The following is a 23205-nucleotide window of genomic DNA, read 5'->3' on the forward strand; positions in this document are numbered from 1 at the left end:
AAAATTTACTTTTTCAACACTTTAATTAAATACTTTCCGGTTTGGTCCTTAAATCAATTTTTTTTGACATTTTAACACCAAAAATCATTGAAATTAATATTTTTCAGCATATTTTTCAATGAAAACAGTTTAAGTCCCTGAAATTTCAGTTTTCTCGGTTATAACCCTTCTTTTTCGCAACTTTGACAATTTTGGCCCAAATTGTAAAATTTTTGCAACTTTGGTCCTTTTTAAATTTAAAAAGCATTTTAAACCTTTGAAAAGGACTTGGAACACTTATAGTCCACTGTTTTACAGAAAAATACAGTTTTGACCCTCCAAAACAGAAAATCTCGCATAATGGGCCTCATTGGGCCGAAAATGTCATTTTTAGCCCATTAAGCTTGAAATTTATGTTTTTAATCCTCTAAATGAGTAAATTTCCAGAAATTGTTTTATTGAAACTGTTTTGGCACACCTCATCCATCAGAATTCGTGATATGTCAATTTGGGCCCTTAATTTTGTATTTTTCACATTTTAGGCCCAAAATTTGTATTTTTAGCCCAAAGAAAATTGTTACTAACTACTTAGCTATTTTCTTGAAACACTTTGTATGTAGAAATATATTTGATGCTAAAATCATTTAACATAAGATATATCTCGGTTTTGAGGGGTTTTATGGCTAGATCCAACATTATAACACACAAAAGCATACATGTAAGCATGGAAATCATACAAGGCATACAAAACACATATAGATCTACACTTTCACTTGTATTCCCCCCCCCCCCCCACAAAACTCATAAAAACAGAAAATAGGGGGTATGAAGCTCACCTTGTTGGAAGGTTTCGGTTTTTGATGAAGAAAGTGAGAGATTTCGGCCTAACTTGCTTCTTGAGAGGATCCTCAAAACTATGATGTTTCTAGTAGGATAATCAAGAGATTTGTGATGTTTCTAGGGGGATTTGATCATAAATGAATTTATACAACTTGAGGGTGAAGTAACTTACCTAGTATGTGAGTTTGATGAACTTTCTTGTGCACACACACCCACTCACGGGTTTAAGGAGAAAATGGAAGAGTTCTTGGGGTTTTTGAGAGTGAAAGGAAACATGAATGATTTTTGGTGAGGGAAAATGGCCTTAGGCCGAGATTTAGAAGAGAGAGAGAGAGAGAAGAGAAGTGAGGTGACATTGCATGGATATCCACCATGCAATAAGTAGGTGGCATCCTCACAAATTTTCCCATAATTTCCAATTTTTGTTTTTATTTCCTTCACCATTCTTATCTCTTTTCTTCTTTCCTTTTTTTTTATTAACATGAGCCTATTTGGGCTAAGGAGAGAGGAAAGGAATCATCTTGGGCCCATACTCGAATTTATGAAGCCCAAAAATAAATTTTCGGCCCATTGGGGAAAATGAAATCTTTTATGGCCCAACAAGGCTCATTAGAGATAAGATGGATTATTTTAGGTCCACATGTCCCAAATACTAAAGTTTTATGAATGTGGTCTATTTAGAGCCCACTTAGGGCTTCTAGGCCCAATAGGAGAATTTTAGTTCATAAGGAACTTGGACCGGGATTTCTAAGGTTTCCAACCCTTAGTTGAACATATGAGGTGTATTTTGAACGAGGATAGAGTATTGTATTCACCTAGAGTACATGCTTTTACAATGGATGATGTTTATATGAGGATAGAATTTCCTAGCTAAAAATGCTAGTTGTGATAGCTGTAGATATAGATGGGCAGAAATTAGATCAATCTATCAATACCATGATTATAGGAAGTATTTCTGGAAGTTATTAAACAAAATACTAAATTACCCTTATTTATTTATTTAATTATTTAATTTTGATTGGTTCATATTTATTCCTACCCCCACACAATAATTACTTATAATACTTGAACCTATCTCTCTCTCGCTCTATCTCTCTCTCTCTCTCTCTCTCTTTATATATATATATATATATATATATATATATATATATATATATATCATCTCATTTCATTTCATTATCATACTATATTATAAAGGAAGCATTTTCCTTTCACCACATTCATTTGAAACTCCCATATATTTTTCCTTTCATCACATTCATTTGAAACTCCTATTACTTTTCAATTTCTTTCTAATAATAATTATTATAAGTTGGTTAATAAGGTTAAATAAATATCAAACCTAAAGTGTAATCATATAAAAACTTAATTTAAATATTAAAATAATATATTTACTTCCACTTATAAAGGTATGTTTTTTTAACTTTTAAAATATCGTACTTAATTTATTAGTTATAACATAGTATTGGATGTAAACCATTATCATTTTAAAGATACTATTTTGGAAAAATTTATATAAAATACTTAAATTATTAATTTAAATATAACATTACAGGGTCAACTTAAATATAAATTTTAGTTTAACTTAAACAACCCAAAAAATACTTTGTAAATAATTAAATGTGATAAATTGTAGTGTCTTTCTAATAATGATTATAAGTTGGTTAATAAAGTTAAATAAATATCAAACCTAAAGTGTAATCATAAATAAAATAAATTTCAATTTTAAAATAATATATTTACTTCTACTTATAAAGTTATGTCTTTAACTTTTAATATATTATACTTAATTTATTAGATTTAAAATATTGTTATATGTAAACTATTATCTGTTTAAAGCTACAACTTTTTAACAGTTTGGACAAAATACTTAAATTATTAAAATATAACATTACAGTATCAACTTAAATATAAATTTCAGTTCCACTTAAAAATAACGAAAGAATATTTTGTAGATAGTTAAAAGTGATTAATTGTAGTGATAAATGCAAAAACTAAATTATAATCACAATTTAACTAAAATATTTCCTAAAGATATTTTTATAATTGTTAAAAGTTTTCAAATAAGTAGCTTAAAATAACTTACAATAAAAATATTAAAAGATAACTCTATATAAATGATTATATTGTTATCTTTAAAATAATAAAAAAAACAATGTTTGATCTTTTAAAAAATTATAATAATAAATTACATTACAAAAAATCTTTAAATTATATAAAAAAACAAAAATAGGATCAAAAGTATCAAGTTCAACAAAATAAAGTGATCTTTTATGTAAATTAAGCCAATTCAGGGACCATTTATTTAAATTAAGCCAATTCCATCACAAAAAAATCCTTAATATATATAAAAAATAAAAAATGAAACCAAAAATGTCAAGTTCAACAAAAATTAAGGACTGTTTTTATAAATTATGTCAATCCCCCGTAGGAATTGTAATTATTTATCATTATAATTATCTGTAATTTGTTTTTGTATGATTATTATTGTCGGTAGAAAATGTAATATAAAGTGTCTAGGATATGAAATAAAGTGTATAACCCTCAATACTTTAGGGGGCTATAATGTATATATGTCGTATTGCAATCAAAAGATTGCAACTTAATTATGTAACCGGCTCTCTATAAATATGACATTTGCCCGTATGAAATAAAGAAGTTAAGTTTGCGTGTCTAAAACTTGAGTTGATCTTAAAGTTCTTCCTCTGTTGAAATATTTGTTCTATTTCCGAATAGCAGAGCCCTATCCAAACATGCCCAAGATTATCCATATAAACATTCTTATAATTTAAACAATCCATCTCGACGCATCATTCAGGTATAATCTTATCCTAACTTTTTATTAATTCCGTCATGTCTTTAATTTTGGTATTAGAGCTAACTTTTGTTTTTATCATTTTTATTATAAATATGATTATTCATACGTTCGTTCATAAGAAAAATATTCATCATGCATCATTAAAAATGTTATTACATTCATGCATATTACTTGTCATAATCATCATAAAATTTAATAGTCATAATAAACTCTACTATCACTATCATTTAAAAAAAAACTATAAAATTTTTATCGTTACTTTTTGATCCAAAAGACAACTAAAATTATTATTATTATAGAATTATAATCATGAGTTTTTCAAGTTTAAATATTAATAAACAAGAACTAAATTTTTTTCATAAAACACTGAAACAATCTAAAAAAATTCTTTTAGAATTAAAAATAAATTCTAAGATATCAATAATCAATTGCATATATAATATTGAAGCAATACATATAATAGATAATAATATAAATTGGAAACAAGAACAAATAAAAAAATCTTGAAGATAAGATAACAAGATTAATTTGTTAAATATGTCTCAAGAAATAGAAAAATCATTAATAATAACTACTTCGTTGGTAAAAAGAAATTAAAGATTTTATTTCTAAAAAACAAAATACACAGAACTTATTAATATGAAAACTTTACAAGAAAAAACAGAAACATTAACTAAATTATTTGCAGCATTAGAAATTCCATCAGAAATTCAAGAAAATAATTCAGATAATAATGACGCAGAAGTAATATATGAATTTTCATCTGATGATGAAAACCCTTATTCAAATCCATATAGAAATTCACAAAATAATTTTGGATTAAAACGAAAACAATCATATGTTGAAGATGATTATCAAAGTCAATATATTTATGGACCACCTTCATTAGAAGAATTTTTTTTATATAATAAACAAAATAAATGGGAAAAATACCTCCACAATACATACCTAAATTATTTACATTTCCAACAAATTCATATATTCTTTTTATTGACTGTGATCATAATCCCGAAGCAAAAATTCAAGAATGGAGTAATAAAATGGGAGTACAAATTCAGTTAACTGAAGAATTAAGAAATTTACACCTAACACATTTTCTTAATTATATCATTCATAAAACACAAGCTAATGCATATCGTTTTCTCTCATCTTTTGATGAAACTGAAACAATGATGATAGCTACTACTGATGCTATGGAAACATTTAAAAATATATTAAGTCGTCTTATTCAGGAATTCATAGGAAAACAAATTGAAGATAAATTATCACGGGAAGCTTTTCAATTAGAATCGTTATGACATTTAACAAATCTACGAATCTATAATATGTGTTATCTAGACTCATTTATATGCGAATATTCTGAACATTATTATAATTTAGATTCCACTAGAAAAAATGTAGCATTAGATATGTTTTATCAAAAATTACCATCGTTAGTAAGCCAAAGTGTAATAAAAGATTTTCAAGAAGTCTTACAACAAAATAAAATTGCAGACACTTTAGGAGCACGAATAAGTATATTAAAAACATAGATGCAAAAGACATGTTTAGAACAAAAAACAACACAAGATGCAAAAATTGATTTATGTTGTGAAGCCCTTTCTAATAAAGTTAATCAATATGGTTGTAAAGATAATAAAAAACAACGATATAAAAATAAAATTTGGAAAAAACAAACTTATAAACCTAAATATAAACAAGATGAAAGAAAATATTTTCGAAATAGAAAACAATATAGACAAAAATATCAATCTAAAACAAATTATTGCCCATCGAATAAAAAAGATTGTAAATGTTGGATATGTCAAGAGGACGGACACAAAGCTTATGAATGTCCAAAAAAGAATAAAAAAGAAAAAGAAACAAATCTATTAAAAATTGCATATGATCTCGGATATGAACCTATAGAAGATTCAAATATAGATTCAGACATACATATTTATGCATATACAACTGATTCTGATTCAGATGCAGATAAATAATCCTATATTATTGGGATTAGAACGTGAGGACAACCTCATATCTAACCCATCCGAAATATACATTGTCAAAGCATACAATGGTACGAAAATACCATCTGAAGTATACATTGAAAAAAGCATACAGTGGTATGAAAATACCACCAAAAGCATACAGTGATATAAATATATCACCAAAGCATACATTGATACAAAAATTTTCATATCATCATTTGAAATATTAAAAGCAAACAAATATAAGCAATCATTTGGGTACCCAAAAGGCGCAAGTATTAAGACAGTAGACATATTGACATGGAAGCAATCATGAAAAAAATACAACAGCAGCTCAAACAGAAGCAGGAGCAAAAAGCATCATGAATTAGACAACTTGAAGCAGTCAATCGTGAAGAAGAGCAACTACAACAGACACTACAAATTCTATCATCTTATTCAGTACCTAAAGAAGAGGCAGCTAGCAGCTCAACAACAAAGCAACCAAAAGAAGACATTCAAGAAATATCATCCGATGATAATCAGTCACAAACAATACATAAAACAGAAAAACAACCTATGACACCAAACCAAGAAGAATATCCACCACTTCAAGCCAATCATAAAAACATAAAGAAATGGTATGTGATTTTCAATGGAGAAAACAAAGGAATATATGACGATTGGGGAATTGCCAACTCATATATTCTTGGAAAAAATGTCATTCACAAAAGTTACAAAACAAAAAATGAAGCAGAATCCGCATACAATGAAGCATACAACGCAGTCATAAAAGATAATGTCGAATGTTCAAAAACAGTTCTCCTTACACTACAAAAACCCATATCCAACTTTACCCCACAAAAACATATATCCATCCCAAAGTCTCTTAACCAATTAAATGCAAAAATTGCCCTTGAAGCCATTTCATCAACCAAAGAAAAAGAAGCCATGCAAAAACCAACTACTCAAAAATTTGCTAAACTATGGGATAGTCTCATTCAATACACCGAAGTCCATTCTCCGATGGGCTTTTATCCAGTAGCCAGGCGTCTAGGCCCCAAAGCAGTTTTTCTAGTTGATTTATCAGATCTTATGACTTTATGGGATTATTTTATCCATGGATTTATTGACACAATTTATTTAGAAGGCACCAATCTCCACTGCATCAGTGAATTTCCATCTGCTGTGCAAAAAATAATCAGAAATTATAAAACACGTTTTGCCAAACAAGAAAGAGGATTATTCATCAAAATGCATACTAGTTACCCCATTTTTGATGAAGACTCTCAACTACTTATCCCAAGCATTACCTTTGCAAATATGGGAATAAGCAATGGCTCGAAACCAACAAAAGATGATCCACCTCATGAAACACCAACACAGGATCATCTAATTTTTGCACTAGCCGGTGTCTATCTAGCATCATCTCGCATAGGCAACGGAAAAGATCAAAAATCAAGAGTCGGAGTGAATTATGCCGGTAAAACTTTCGTTATCTATTCTCTAACAGACAGTGAAATCACTCCAGAAGCATTGAAAGCAATTGAAACTTTCGAACAACCGTTCGAAAAACTTTCTCATCATCTAGCTGAATTACCTGTTGATCTCAAGAAACAACTTTGTAAGCACATCATGCATGCACCACGACATAATTGCATTCATTGTAAAGAAAATACAGAAGAAACATCGTTCATGGAAGACTAACGTCAGCAATGACTAAAGCACACACTATTCAGAAATATCTATCCTTTCGGTGGCGGGAGGAATGACGAAAGCAATGACGTATTGAAGACACACGTCCTTTCATTGTGGAAGGAATTGTAATTATTTGTCATTATAATTATTTGTAATTTGTCTTTGTATGATTATTATTGTCGGTAGAAAATGTGATATAAAGTAGTGTCTAGGATATGAAATAAAGTGTATAACCCTCAATAGTCTAGGGGGCTATAATGTAAATATGTATGTCGTATTGCAATCAAACGATTGCAACTCAATTATGTAACCGGCTCTCTTGAGCCTATAAATAGGTCCTTTGCCCGTATGAAATAAACAAGTTAAGTTTGAGTGTCTAAGACTTGAGTTGATCTCAAAGTTCTTCCTCTATTGAAATAGTTGTTCTATTTCTGAATAGCATAGCCCTATCCAAACATACCCAAGATTATCCATATAAACATTCTTATAATTTAATCAATCCATCTCGACGCATCATTCATATATAATCCAATCCTAACTTTTTATTAATTTCGTCATGTCTTTTGATTTTGGAAAGACGAAAGCAATGACGTATTGAGGACATTATTGAAGACACGCGTCCTTTCATTGTGGAAGGAATTGTAATTATTTGTCCTTATAATTATTTGTAATTTGTGTTTGTATGATTATTATTATTGTCGGTAGAAAATGTGATATAAAGTCGTGTCTAGGATATGAAATAAAGTGTATAACCCTCAATAGTCTAGGGGCTATAATGTAAATATATATGTAGTATTGCAATCAAACGATTGCAACTCAATTATGTAACCGACTCTCTTGAGCCTATAAATAGGGCCTTTGCCCGTATGAAATAAACAAGTTAAGTTTGAGTGTCTAAGACTTGAGTTGATCTCAAAGTTCTTCCTTTGTTGAAATAGTTGTTCTATTTCTGAATAGCAGAGCCCTATCCAAACATACCCAAGATTATCCATATAAACATTTTAAAATTTTAAACAATCCATCTCGACGCATCATTTAAGTATAATCCTATCCTAACTTTCTATTAATTTCGTCATGTCTTTAATTTTGGTATCAGAGCTAAGTTTCGTTCTTATCATTTTTATTATAAATATGATTATTCATATGTTCGTTCATAAGAAAAATATTCATCATGCATCATGAAAAATGTTATTACATTCATGCATATTACTTGTCATAATCATAATAAAATTTAATAGTCATAATAAACTCTACTATCACTATCATTAAAAAAAAAAAAAAAAACCTATAAATTTTTTATCTTAACTTTGATCCAAAACACAACCAAATATATTATTATTATAGAATTATAATCATGAGTTTTTTAAGTTTAAATATTAATAAACAAGAACTAAATTTTTTTTTCGTAAAACACTGAAACAATCTAAAAAATTTCTTGTAAAATTAAAAATAAATTATAAGATATCAATAATCAATTGCATATATAATATTTGAAGCAATACATATAATAGATAATAGTATAAATTGGAAACAAAAACAAATAAAAAATCTTAAAGATAAGATAACAAGATTAATTTGTTAAATATGTCTAAAAAAAATCACTTATAATAACTACTTGGTTGGTAAAAGGAAATTAAAGATTTTATTTCTAAAAAACAAAATACACAGAACTTATTATTATGGAAACTTTACAAGAAAAAACAGAAAAATTAACTAAATTATTTACAGCATTAGAAATTTCATCCGAAGTTCAAGAAAATAATACAAAAATAGAAAATAATTCAGATAATAATGACGCAGAAGTAATATATGATTTTTCATCTGATGATGAAAACCGTTATTCAAATCCATATAGAAATTCACAAAATAATTTTAGATTAAAACGAAAACAATCATATATTGAAAATGATTATCAAAGTCAATATATTTATGGACCACCTTCATTAGAAGAAAATTTTTATATAGACAAGGAATGGTTAAAAATAAACAAAATAAATGGGAAAAAATACCTCGACAATACATACCTAGATTATTTACATTTCCAACAAATTCAAATATTCTTTTTATTGACCGTGATTATTACTGTAGTCTTCCTGAAGTCTTCTAAAGTCCTTTATTTTAGATTCTAACTGGGCCTTAAGAGGTTTTTGTGTGACATCCCCAAAATCACGGTCAGAAAAGACCGGTTTGTTTATGCTTTGTTTAAAAATTAGAGTAACATTTTTTAAATAAAAGTGTTGCGAAATTTGTCCCAAAACAAAATATGATAAAGATTTATCAAAAGCATTTCCATATAAATGTATTTCATTAAAAGACTTGGGATGTCATGTTCGTACAGATCAAAAGCATAATGTGACATCCCCAAAATCTCGGCCAGAAAAGACCGATTTCATTTATGCTTTTTAAAACATTTTCAGAGTAAATCCGTTTGATTTTAAAAGAGATGCGGAATTTGTTCCCAAAAACAAAACATGATAAAATAGGTATTTATCAAAACATTTCATATAGAAATATGATTTCATTTCATAATCAAAAGTCGGGATGTCATGTTCCGATATAGATCATAAAGCATAAACGATGATATTACAAGTCGTTCAACAAATATATACATATGCAGACTTGTAAACAAAAATGACTTGATGATTCGCCCATCTTAAGCTCTTGCGCCACTTCTTGTAATACAAATCAACTGAGTGGGTCAGGCTTGGGAGCCTGGTGAGCATATAGGGTTTTCAAACCTACAATAATTATATTTAATTACAGCAATCAACAATAAACCCGATTACCCATTCCCGTTATCCTCACCTTACGTTCCTAAAAATAACGTCTATTATAAGGAACTTATTTCAGGATTTTCATCGGGACGGACATTACTGTAGAGGGGCTTCCTCAACAATAAGTGTCCTAAAGGCAACCATGTGGGGGATAGAGTACACCGGTGAACACGTCGTTCACAACACCTACAGGTAATGAGCCTGCTAGTGTTCCACAGGACAGTCTAGAATAGTCCGTGGTCGTCATCCATACTCTGCTGAATGACTAGAATAACACCAATAACACCGAGGCCTCTCATCTGTTTATTTCACACCAATTATCTACCCATGTTCTACCCAACATATTAGTAGATAAAAAAAAAATACATTTTTATACATTGTTTATAAAACCTTCATAGCATGCTTTAATCAATACATATTCCACATAATAGATGAGGCATACACACATAACACATATTTCATAGAGAATATATCAGATCTATGAGATAGAAGAGAGTGAATATACATTCACACATATAACCACAAAATATATACACGTAGCACGTATTTTATATTAAATACTTCATAATATTGCGTTTTGAAAAGGGACTATACACTCACTTGATCAGAAGATGATCCGACAGCACTACGGCTTATAGAAGTAGCGTCTCTCCGTAGATCTGGAAGATCTTCACAAAAACCGGCTCCTCGCGGGCAGGGCTTCGGCTCGGGAATAACGCTCTTCGGGATCCCCGGGGCTTCGGATCTTGCTTCGGGGCTCGGGAATAATACCGGGGCTTCGGGATATGATTGGCACGCAATTTGAGGCAAAACTTAGAGAGAAAGTAAGAAAAATCGCAAGGAAATGGCTGATCTCGAGTTCTATTTATAGGCTGCTGGGTCTGGGATTACGCGGGGCGTAATCTCAAATTACGCAGGGCGTACTCGGTTACGCGGGGCGTACTTTGACGTCACTGCATGCGTCGATCTGTGGCACTCGAGTATTGGTCAGACAAGTTGCATCCGACTGAGTACGCGGGGCGTACTCAATTACGCGGGGCGTAATTGACTCGTCGAACTTCTAAATTGCGTAACTTTCGTATACGAGCTCCGTTTTCGACGTTCTTTATATCCACGCGAAGGTCAGACCATACTCTACAACTTTCGTTTAGACTCCGTCGGCTAATTTTGACTTTTATTTTTATTATTTATTTTTAGAAGGCCGGGACAGAAAAACTCCGTTATAAATTCATAACTTCTTCGTCTGACGTCCGTTCTCGCCTAACTTTTCATCGTTTCGCTACTAACAACGAGATCTTCGATTCTCATTTAGATTGTTTCGGCTAAAAACCGCTCGATCTCAAATCGAGTATTCGGGCTGCATACTGCTAAGTCGAAACTTAGAAAAATCATAACTTCCTCATACGAAGTCAGATTTGGGCGTTCCTTTTATGCACGCTCTCGGTTTAACGAAATCTACGACTTTCGTTTAGATTGCTAAGGCTAAATATCGCTCTATCTTAAATTCATATTTTACGTCACTCGACGTCGTGCCGGTTCTGTCGTGAAACTTCGACAGGTCATAACTTCTTCATTATAACTCGGATTTTGGCATTCCTTATATCTCCAGAATCCTTGTTTCAACCACTAAAACTTTATGCAAAGATATCGGGCTTATCTCACACTTTAATTTTGACGCTTATTTTATTCTTAATTCATTAAATTATAATAATTAAGAAAATAAACACATAAATCACATAATTCACATAATTCACAAATAATACATTTTTATTATTTCAAATTGGGGTTAAAAAGGTTAACCTAGACTATTACATTGCTAAAAATGGCAATCCCAGAAACACGGGCGTTACAATTCTCTCCACCTTAGAATGATTCCGTCCCCGGAATCACACACCAACAAACAAATGCGGATAGCGACTCATCATGTCACTCTCCGTCTCCTAGGTGAGATTCGGCCCATTCGTGTGTTTCCATTGGACAAGCACTAACTCAACCATCTTACGTCGCAATTTCTTAGTCTTTCGGTCAACGATTGCCTCCGGTTCCTCAATCAACCTTTTGTTCTCATCGATCCTCAACTCCGAAAGTGGAATTATGTCGGGAACTTCTCCCGTGAACTTCCTCAAATAACACACATGGAAAGTGTTATGAATTCCATTCAGTTCTTCTGGTAGTTCGAGCTTGTAAGCTTGGTTCCCAATCCTCTGAAGAACTTTAAACGGTCCAATAAACCTTGGACTTAACTTTCCCCTTTTACCAAATCTTATAAGTCCCTTCCACGGCGAGACTTTAAGCAAAACCGAATCTCCAACTTCAAAAGTCATCGGTCTTCGCTTTTTGTCAGCATAGCTCTTTTGACGGTCCTGAGCTGCTAACATTCTTTCCCTAATTATTCTCAACTTTTCAGCCGTTTGATGGACTATCTCCGGTCCCATAAACTGCTTTTCCCCAGCCTCAAGCCAACAAGACGGCGTACGACACTTCTGTCCATACAATGCTTGATAAGGTACCATCTTTATGCTCGAGTGAAAACTATTATTATAGGAAAATTCTACCAAAGGTAAATGTTCATCCCAATTACCTAGGAATTCCAAGGTACACGCTCTCAGCATATCTTCAAGTGTTTGTATCGTTCTTTCACTCTGACCATCAGTCTGCGGATGGTAAGCTGTACTTAAACACAACTTGGTACCCAATTCCTCTTGTAGACTTTTCCAAAATCGTGAGGTGAAACAACTATCACGATCCGACACAATTGTTAACGGAACACTGTGAAGCCTCACAATTTCCTTCACAAAAGAGTTCGCAAGCTTTTCCATAGTCCATTTCTCCTTTGCTGCTATGAAATGCGCACTCTTAGTGAATCGATCGACGACCACCCAAATCATGTCGTGACCACTTTTTGTTCTGGGCAGTTTAGTGATAAAATCCATAGCAATGTCTTCCCACTTACCCATAGGCACAGGTAAAGGTTCTAAACTCCCGTATGGTTTCTAATGTTGTGCCTTGACTCTTGCACAGGTCACACACTCGGCCACGTACTTCGCAATGTCGAGCTTCATCGTCGGCCACCAATAATAGGGTTTCAGGTCCCTATACATTTTTGTGCTACCGGGATGAATCGAGTACATGGTTTTGTGAGCTTCTTCCATCAGAAGATCCCTGACTCCTCCTGTATTCGGTATCCAAATACGTTCTTGGAACACCTTTAGTCCGTGACTGTTTATGCCGAACACCAACGTTTTGCCCAAACGTTCCTCCTTTCGGTCATTTTTCTCAGAAGCTTCGCTTTGAGCTTTCTTTATACTTTCCAAAATAGTCGAGACAACTTCAATTCTCAACGCTCTTGGCCTTTTCTTTTCAAGGTTGACCTTCCGACTGAGAGCATCAGCAACAATATTGGCCTTACCGGGGTGGTAAAGTATCTCACAGTCGTAGTCCTTAAGTAATTCCAGCCAGCGTCGTTGCCTCATATTCAATTCTTTCTGACTAAAGAGATATTGGAGACTCTTATGATCAGTGAAAAGTTTGCACTTTGTGCCATAGAGGTAATGCCTCCATACTTTCAGTGCGAAAACTACCGCTGCCAACTCCAAATCATGAGTCGGGTAGTTCTTTTCGTGCTCTTTTAGCTGTCGAGGCGCATATGCGATCACCTTATCCCTTTGGGTCAAAACGCAACCCAATCCAACTCCAGACGCATCGCTATAAACAACGAAGTCTTCAACCCCATCGGGTAGAGAAAGTATCGGTGCCTCGCATAGTTTCTTCTTTAGCTTCTCGAATGCCTCTTTATGCTTATCACTCCAAGCATAAGTAGCTCCTTTGTGGGTCAAAGCTGTTAATGGACTAGCGATCGAAGAAAAGCCTTGGATGAACCTTCGGTAATATCCGGCTAATCCTAAAAAGCTTCGGATCTCCGTGGGACTTTTCGGTTGTTCCCACTTCATCACAGCTTCGATCTTCGCTGGATCAACCATTATCCCTTCTTGGTTGACCACATGACCCAAAAATTGGACTTCACGAATCCAGAAATCACATTTGGAGAATTTCGCATACAACTTCTCCTTCTTCAAGACTTTTAACACTTCTCGTAAGTGTCTGCCATGCTCCTCTTGGCTTTTTGAATAAATCAAAATGTCATCTATGAACACTATCACAGATTTATCAAGGAACGGATTACAAACTCTGTTCATCAAATCCATGAATGCTGCTGGGGCATTGGTTAGTCCAAACGACATAACCAAGAACTCATAGTGTCCATATCGCGTTCTGAATGCGGTCTTCTCTATATCCTGCTCTCTTACTTTTAACTGATGATATCCTGACCTTAGGTCGATCTTTGAAAAATAACTTGAACCTTGTAGTTGATCGAATAGGTCATCAATCCTCGGCAACGGATATCTATTCTTTATTGTTGCCTTATTCAGCTCTCGGTAATCAATGCACATCCTCATGCTTCCATCTTTCTTCTTTACGAATAACACCGGAGCTCCCCAGGGTGATGAACTAGGTCTAATGAAACCTTTGTCCAATAACTCCTGAAGTTGCATCATTAGCTCCTTCATCTCCGTCGGTGCTAATCGATAGGGTGCTTTTGCAATTGGCGTTGTTCCGGGCAACAAGTCAATACGAAATTCTACTTGTCGATCGGGCGGTAATCCAGGAAGATCTTCGGGAAATACTTCCGGATAATCACACACAACAGGAATATTTTGCATCACCTTCTTTTCCTTCTTAGCGTCGATCACGAATGCTAAGTATGATGTACACCCCTTGGTCAAACATGTTCTGGCTTTCATTAGAGAAATGATCCCAGAATTTACTCTGCATTTATCTCCGTACACCATAAACGATTCCTTCCCAGGTGGATTCACTTTCACTATTTTCTTTTTGCATAAAATTTCAGCATCATTGGCGCTAAGCCAATCCATTCCCAAAACGATGTCGAAACCGTTAAGTTCGATAGGCAATAATTCCTCGTGGAACTTATTTCCATTCAGATCAATTAAGATGTTTTTCATACGATGGCTAACAGGTACAAACTTGCCACTAGCAACTTCGACTAATAAAGCATTATCTAGTCTATCAACAGGCAAAGCTAGTTTTCTACCAAATTCATGCGATATAAAGGAGTAGTTGGCTCCAGAATCAAATAAAATTTGGGCAGGCAATTTGTTAACGAGAAAGGTACCTGAAGCGACATCAGCTTCATCTTTAGCAGCTTCCAGTGTCATCTGGAATGCTCTCGCCTTTGGCTTTGGCGGAATGTTGGGTCTTGCTGCTTCCTTCTTTTTCGGACAATCCCTTGAGATGTGCCCCTCCTCACCACAACCATAACAAACATTCTTGGTGAAGGTGCAGTCATTGGCATAATGCCCTAGCTTTCCACATTTGAAGCATGTGGTTTCCCCGCCACACTTCCCATGATGCTTTTTCTTACACTTGTCGCACCATTTCGCCTCTACCTTTCCTCCACTTCCTCTCGAACTAGACTTCGAGAATTTACTTTTCTTGCTGGACCCTGAAAATCCATCGATTTTCCTTTTCTCGCCAACCTCTGACCTTTCCAGACCTTTTTCCCTGATCTGGGTCTCAACATTTCTAGCAGCCCAGATGGCGGCTTTCAATGTGGTTGCTTGCTTAACCATTGGACCATAGTCCGCTGGTAGTCCAAGGGCAAACTTGTTGACCTTAGAGAGTTCTGTAGGCACCAAATATGGGATAAACTTCATCTTTTCTGCGAAACTTGCAGCGTATTCAGTAACGCTCAATTTCCCTTTCTTCAAATTCTGAAACTCATTACTGATTTCCAGAAGGTCCTGCTCGGAGCAGTATTGTAGTTTTAGTTGTTCCACAAAGTCTTCCCAAGACATTTTGCTTGCTTCTCCCTTGGGCATAGAGTCAGCTAGCAGCTTCCACCAACTCAACACGCCAGATTTTAGCAGAGGGATCGCAAGAGCGGTCTTCTGCCTGTTGCTGCATTCGCAACTTTCAAACATAGTCTCCATTTCGGAGACCCAGTCCATAACTTGTACCGGCGTCGGGCTTTCGGATAGACATGGTGGTTTGGATGCCATGAAGTCCTTATACTTGCACCCACGACCATCATTTCCTCCATACTAGTTATTGCGTCTAACCACTGGTTGTTCGTCTTGACCAATGATCCCACTAAAGTTTTCTCCTTCAGACTGCCCTCCATTCTCCTCGGGCTCTTCCGCTTGAATTGACGGTTCTTCACGATTCTACCTAAGCAGGCGTCTTGTTTCTTCCATCTGACGATCCAACATCATTTGAATCATCATTTGTACACCAGCCATTGTTATCGGCTCAGGTGCATCAGCTACGACAGGTACTTGTTGATTTACAGGCGGTTGATTCCTGTTTTCATCAGCATTTCCAACTCCGCTTCTTGTTCTCACCATTTTTGATCTACACACCGAATAATTTCACCTTATTACTCCAAACGATTACATGCTAGTTCTAATATCGTATACATACGCTTAGAATCCTAAACACATAAACCTTTTCATCGGGACGGACATTACTGCAGAGGGGCTTCCTCAACAATAAGTGTCCTAAAGGCAACCATGTGGGGGATAGAGTACACCGGTGAACACGTCGTTCACAACACCTACAGGTAATGAGCCTGCTAGTGTTCCACAGGACAGTCTAGAATAGTCCGTGGTCGTCATCCATACTCTGCTGAATGACTAGAATAACACCAATAACACCGAGGCCTCTCATCTGTTTATTTCACACCAATTATCTACCCATGTTCTACCCAACATATTAATAGATAAAAAAAATATACATTTTTATACATTGTTTATAAAACCTGCATAGCATGCTTTAATCAATACATATTCCACATAATAGATGAGGCATACACACATAACACGTATTTCATAGAGAATATATCAGATCTATGAGATAGAAGAGAGTGAATATACATTCACACATATAACCACAAAATATATACACGTAGCACGTATTTTATATTAAATACTTCATAATATTGCGTTTTGAAAAGGGACTATACACTCACTTGATCAGAAGATGATCCGACAGCACTACGGCTTATAGAAGTAGCGTCTCTCCGTAGATCTGGAAGATCTTCACAAAAACCGGCTCCTCGCGGGCAGGGCTTCGGCTCGGGAATAACGCTCTTCGGGATCCTCGGGGCTCCGGATCTTGCTTCGGGGCTCGGGAATAATACCGGGGCTTCGGGATATGATTGGCACGCAATTTGAGGCAAAACTTAGAGAGAAAGTAAGAAAAATCGCAAGGAAATGGCTGATCTCGAGTTCTATTTATAGGCTGCTGGGTCTGGGATTACGCGGGGCGTAATCTCAAATTACGCAGGGCGTACTCAGTACGCGGGGCGTACTCGGTTACGCGGGGCGTACTTTGACGTCACTGCATGCGTCGATCTGTGGCACTCGAGTATTGGTCAGACAAGTTGCATCCGACTGAGTACGCGGGGCGTACTCAATTACGCGGGGCGTAATTGACTCGTCGAACTTCTAAATTGCGTAACTTTCGCATACGAGCTCCGTTTTCGACGTTCTTTATATCCACGCGAAGGTCAGACCATACTCTACAACTTTCGTTTAGACTCCGTCGGCTAATTTTGACTTTTATTTTTATTATTTATTTTTAGAAGGCCGGGACAGAAAAACTCCGTTATAAATTCATAACTTCTTCGTCTGACGTCCGTTCTCGCCTAACTTTTCATCGTTTCGCTACTAACAACGAGATCTTCGATTCTCATTTAGATTGTTTCGGCTAAAAACCGCTCGATCTCAAATCGAGTATTCGGGCTGCATACTACTAAGTCGAAACTTAGAAAAATCATAACTTCCTCATACGAAGTCAGATTTGGGCGTTCCTTTTATGCACGCTCTCGGTTTAACGAAATCTACGACTTTCGTTTAGATTGCTAAGGCTAAATATCGCTCTATCTTAAATTCATATTTTACGTCACTCGACGTCGTGCCGGTTCTGTCGTGAAACTTCGACAGGTCATAACTTCTTCATTATAACTCGGATTTTGGCATTCCTTATATCTCCGGAATCCTTGTTTCAACCACTACAACTTTATGCAAAGATATCGGGCTTATCTCACACTTTAATTTTGACGCTTATTTTATTCTTAATTCATTAAATTATAATAATTAAGAAAATAAACACATAAATCACATAATTCACATAATTCACAAATAATACATTTTTATTATTTCAAATTGGGGTTACAAAGGTTAACCTAGACTATTACATTGCTAAAAATGGCAATCCCAGAAACACGGGCGTTACACATAAACAGTACAATATAAGCCTTACTACATTATTTCATATCTACATACATATATCCGTAATCCCTCGTCCAAACATCATATCTATGCTCAAGCGCCACTACCTGTAATACATAAAACTGAGTGGGTCAGGCTTGGGAGCCTGGTGAGCACATAGGGTTTTCAACCCACAATAAATAAGTTTATTAACTTTATTAAACTAAACAAACCCGATTACCCGTTCCCGTTATCCTCACTTTACGTCCCTAAAACATATAACACAAGGGACCTAGTCGAAGGACTATCATCAGGATGGACACTATTACTAAGAGGATTCCTTAGCAATAAATGTCCTTAAGGCAACCATGTGGAAGATGGAGTACATCTGGTGAGCACACAATTCACACAGTTCAAATAAACACACAGTTCGAATAAACACCTACAGGTTGCGAGCCTGCTAGTGTTCCACTGGACTGTCTAGGATAGTCCGTGGTTGTCATCTATACTCCGCTAGATGACTGGATCATCAATAACATCTATAACGAGGCCTCTCATTATTTTCTTTTGTCACACAGCAACTATTATATCTACCCATGTTTTACCCAACACATTTTGTAGATATAAAATACATATACAGTTTAAATCATTGAAAACATGTATAAAACGATCATCCAGCATAGATAGCAAGTATTCAGATAATATGCACACATAGCACGTAATTTATATAAAATACTTCATATCTATGTGTAAGCTGAAAGTAACTATGCACTCACTTGGAAGGTGGTGACTCAGCACTCGGACAGCGCTTCGATACTCTCAAAACGATTTTCCTTCGATAAAACCTAGTACCAATACCACTAGGGTTTAGTCTAACGATAAACGCGACAAATTAATTAGTCTGACTATTATTAAGCGTTAATAACACTCAATATAACTCATAATAATAGCCCAAATAATTATTTTAAGGACCCAATAACATTCCTATAATTATTTGAGAGCTATATAAAAAAATTGCGTAAGCGTAGCACACTTACAGCGAATTTTATCGAAAACCAGAACTTAATTGGAGCAGCGTTTCGAAACCGAAAGGCTCTTTTTCTCGGGACTCCGGGAGCCTCGGGGCTTCCCTCGGGAGCTAGGGATTTTATCTAGGGCTTAGGGGGGTTTATAGCACTTAGAGAGAGAAAGTTTGTAGAGAGAGAAGTGAAAAATGGTGTGAGAAATGAAGAACTATCGGCCCCCTTTTATAGCCTGCGAGGACTCGGTACGCTGGGCGTACCTCGGACCTACGTTGGGCGTAACAGTTCGGATAAGGGTGCCAGCGAGCTTCGTACGAGCCACGTGTTGGATGAAGACCGAAGCTACATGGCTGCTTGTGGACCGAGGGGTGTAGCTGTACGCTGGGCGTACCGAGCTTCGGACGCTGGGCGTAGCGAGGGGCGACACATCACTCATCCGAGGCGGGTACTGAGTCAGCGATGGAGGGTCCAGATTGCGCCACGTCATCGATCGAGCAACATGTTTCGCAATTTTGAGTCTAAACTTTAAAAATTCGTATCTTTCGCATACGATCTCCGTTTTTGACGTTCTTTATATCCACACGAAGGTGGGAACGTACTCTACAACTTTCGTTTAGACTCCGTCGGCTAATTTTGACTCGATTTTAAATTTTATATTATTAACAGGCCGGGACAGGATTGGTCCGTTAAATCCTCATAACTTCTTCATCCGACGTCCGTTTTCACCCATCTTTTTCTCGTTACGCTACTCTTAACGAGATCTTCGATTCTCGTTTAGGTCGTGTCGGCTAAAAATCACTCGATCTAATATTCGAATTTCGGGTTGTACACTGCTAATCCGAAACTTCGAAAAATCATAATTTCTTCATACGAAGTCAGATTTGGGCGTTCTTTTTATTGATGTTATTAGTTTAACATATTCTACGACTTTCGTTTAGATCTCTAAGGCTAAATCTTGCTCTATCGTAAATTCACTATTTACGCTTCCCGGTATCGTGTCGGTTCTGTCGCGAAACTTCGACGGGTCATAACTTCTTCGTTATAACTCGGATTTCGGCGTTCCTTATATCCCTGGAATCCTTGTTTCGACCACTACAACTTTATATAAAGATATAGGGCTTATCTCACACTTTAATTTTGACGCTTATTTTTATTCTTTATTAATTATACATTTATAATTAAATAATAAACACATAAACACACATAATACACATAATACTCAAATATTTCATCTTTATTACTTCAAAAAGAGTTACAATAGTTGACCTAGACTATTGCATTGAAAAAAATGCTTAGCCCTGAAACCCAGGCGTTACATTTTGTCCTTTTCTAAGTTGATAGCCCTCATATCTAAGGTCCTCTACTTCTTTACGTAGTGTTTCAATTTCCTCATGAAGAATTTTAACATAATCAATACAAGCTTGAGAGCATGAAGGCAAACTTACCTCACTTTTCTTCAGTTCAGAAGTAGAAGATACCATCAATGCAAACTACGGCTCCATCATTTGATCCTCAGCTGCAACACTCTCTGCGGAAGCTTCACTACCAACTTGAGCCAAATGAGCATTTTCAGGTCTTGATGTATTCAGGGCCTGCATCTGATCCTCCCAGTCAAATGACTGAGCAACCATGGCCTTCTCAATGTTGACCTAAGCACCGCTTCGATTGTTCCCTACTGCAACCATTGTCCGGTCATTGTTCAATGTTTTTTCCGACTATGGGCACTCACGAGCAAAATGACCTGGCTCGTGGCAGTTGAAACAACGCAGCTTTTCCTTGTTGAACCCTACCTTTTTATCAGCACTCATTCCCCAGTTATTCTTCCTGGTCTTCTTCGCAAACTGCTTTGCCCTGAAAACTGCCATGGCAATTTGCCACGTAATATCCATTTCTTCGATGTCTTCAGGATGAATCTGATCCAGATCAGCAAATTACAGTTGTGGCGGAAGATCTCCAGCTACAAGAGCATTGTAGCAGTTAACAAGTCCTGTAGCGAGAGCAAGATTTTCATCACCCTCCTTGCCGTTTGAGGAAGAGGCCAAAGTTGAAGGAGAAGCAGCTTAAGTAGCAACGAATGATTGGTTCTGAGAGAAAGGCATGGCTGATGCAGCGGGAAGTGAAGTAGCCGATGGAGTGGAAAAAGACTGAATATGAGCTTGCTGAGCAGCAAAGGGCTAGCCTGCAGAAGAAAAGGTGAGAGATGAAAGAGCATTGTTAGATGAGATTCCAAGGTTTGTAGTTGAGTACAAATTCACATGGTTTATCTCCCGCTGTTTATCATCAATATCACACGCATTGATGATTTCCATCACTTCAGCGAGAGTAAGGCGATTTAGGTCTTTGGTATTCTTGATAACTACTACATTCATGTCCCATAACTTTGGAAGGGCATTTAGTAGCTTCTTGTTTATTTCAGACTTTGTCAAGAAGATTCCAGCTATGCTCATCTCAGTGGTGAGAGTTGTGAATTGTTGAAGCTGCGCCTCCAGGGTCTTACCAGGAATGTAATTGAACATGTTGAACCTTTGACACTGCATGTCCTGGCGACTCTCCTTCATATCTTCATTCCCTTCATATATTTTAACTAGGGCTTCCTACAAAGCCTTTGCTGAAGTATACTCCCTAAAACCTTGAGCTATATCCGGAGACAGGGCCATGGTTAGAGTGGCCAAAGCCCTTTCTTACTCTTTAACCTTCTCAAAGTCTTCATCAGTGTAATTCTCAATTTTTTTGTCAACCACTTGCCCTGCAACAGTGGTGGTTATTCTGACAGGATCTTTTATGATGCTTCTCCAAATTTTGAAGTCCTTCATTTTGATATACTTCTCAATCCTGTACTTCCATTCAGGAAAACCTTCAGCAGACAACAGTCTTGGGATTCGAGTGGTTGTGCCCATTACAAAGTCCAGCTCATGGTGATGTGTTTGACTTTGTGAATCCATTTAAAACTAGTTTAAGTAAAAATTAAGTTATTAATTTAAAAAGAATTTGAGTTTTTGGTCAAACAATAGCTCACGGTTAAAAGAGTGTTTACGGCTGTAAACTCTATTCACGGTCGGGAGTTTACGGTCGTAAAGAGTTTGCGGTTTCATTTTACGGTCTAAGAGTCCAAGTTTTCAGTTGTTGAAGAATCCTTATTCATGGCCTAAGAACCAAGTTTACGGTTCAAGAACTGAGTTGAGATTGCGGCCGTAATCTGTGTTTACGGCCGTAAGCTCTGGCCGTAATCTCCCAGAAACTCGAGAAAAACGTAATTTTTGAATTAAGCTTGAAACCCTTTCGCAGAAAACACCATTTTCAGTCGTAAACAATGAGGAATACGGTCAAAAATTCGATTGTAGGATTCTTTGACACTGGTTTTGCTTTGATACCAATTGTAAGGTCCTAAAACAGATCTTACCAGTAATCAAACAACCAAAACAATGAATAATAACAAGAAAGAAGTAGAAACAGAAATTAGAACAAGCTTGCACATGCTTCTATTGATAAAAGACGTTTGGTACAACTTGTGAATATCTACCGTAGACTCTGTGGCATCAACAACCATCAAATGACCTAGCTAGCATCTATATATAGTGGACCTGGGCCGGCCTTGGGTTTACGGCCATAAACAAGCTTACGAACGTAAACTCATCACACGGCTGTAAACTACACAAAAACTACTAAAATTGCATATTGACTCAAAAGAACCTATTACAAACGAAAGCCTAGACCAAACCATTAACTGGACCCTTCACCTCTTTTAATAAAAATGTGGCGGAATTTGTTCCCAGTAAAACATGATAAATACGTTATCAAAGCATTTCCGAAGAAAAGTATTTTTTATTCATT

General features: G+C 35.7%; 1 protein-coding gene across 1 annotated transcript; it reads left to right on the plus strand.

The window, feature by feature from the left end:
- The first annotated feature begins 6168 nt into the window (after positions 1-6168).
- On the plus strand, positions 6169-7296 carry LOC145076053 (uncharacterized). Its single transcript, XM_079022066.1, has one exon. The coding sequence runs from the start codon at positions 6169-6171 to the stop codon at positions 7294-7296; it is 1128 nt and encodes a 375-aa protein (XP_078878192.1).
- The last annotated feature ends 15909 nt before the right edge of the window (positions 7297-23205 follow it).

The sequence above is a fragment of the Lactuca serriola genome, chromosome 9 (assembly GCF_051521515.1).
Source record: "Lactuca serriola cultivar US96UC23 chromosome 9, Lser_US96UC23_V15, whole genome shotgun sequence".
NCBI lineage: Eukaryota > Viridiplantae > Streptophyta > Magnoliopsida > Asterales > Asteraceae > Lactuca > Lactuca serriola.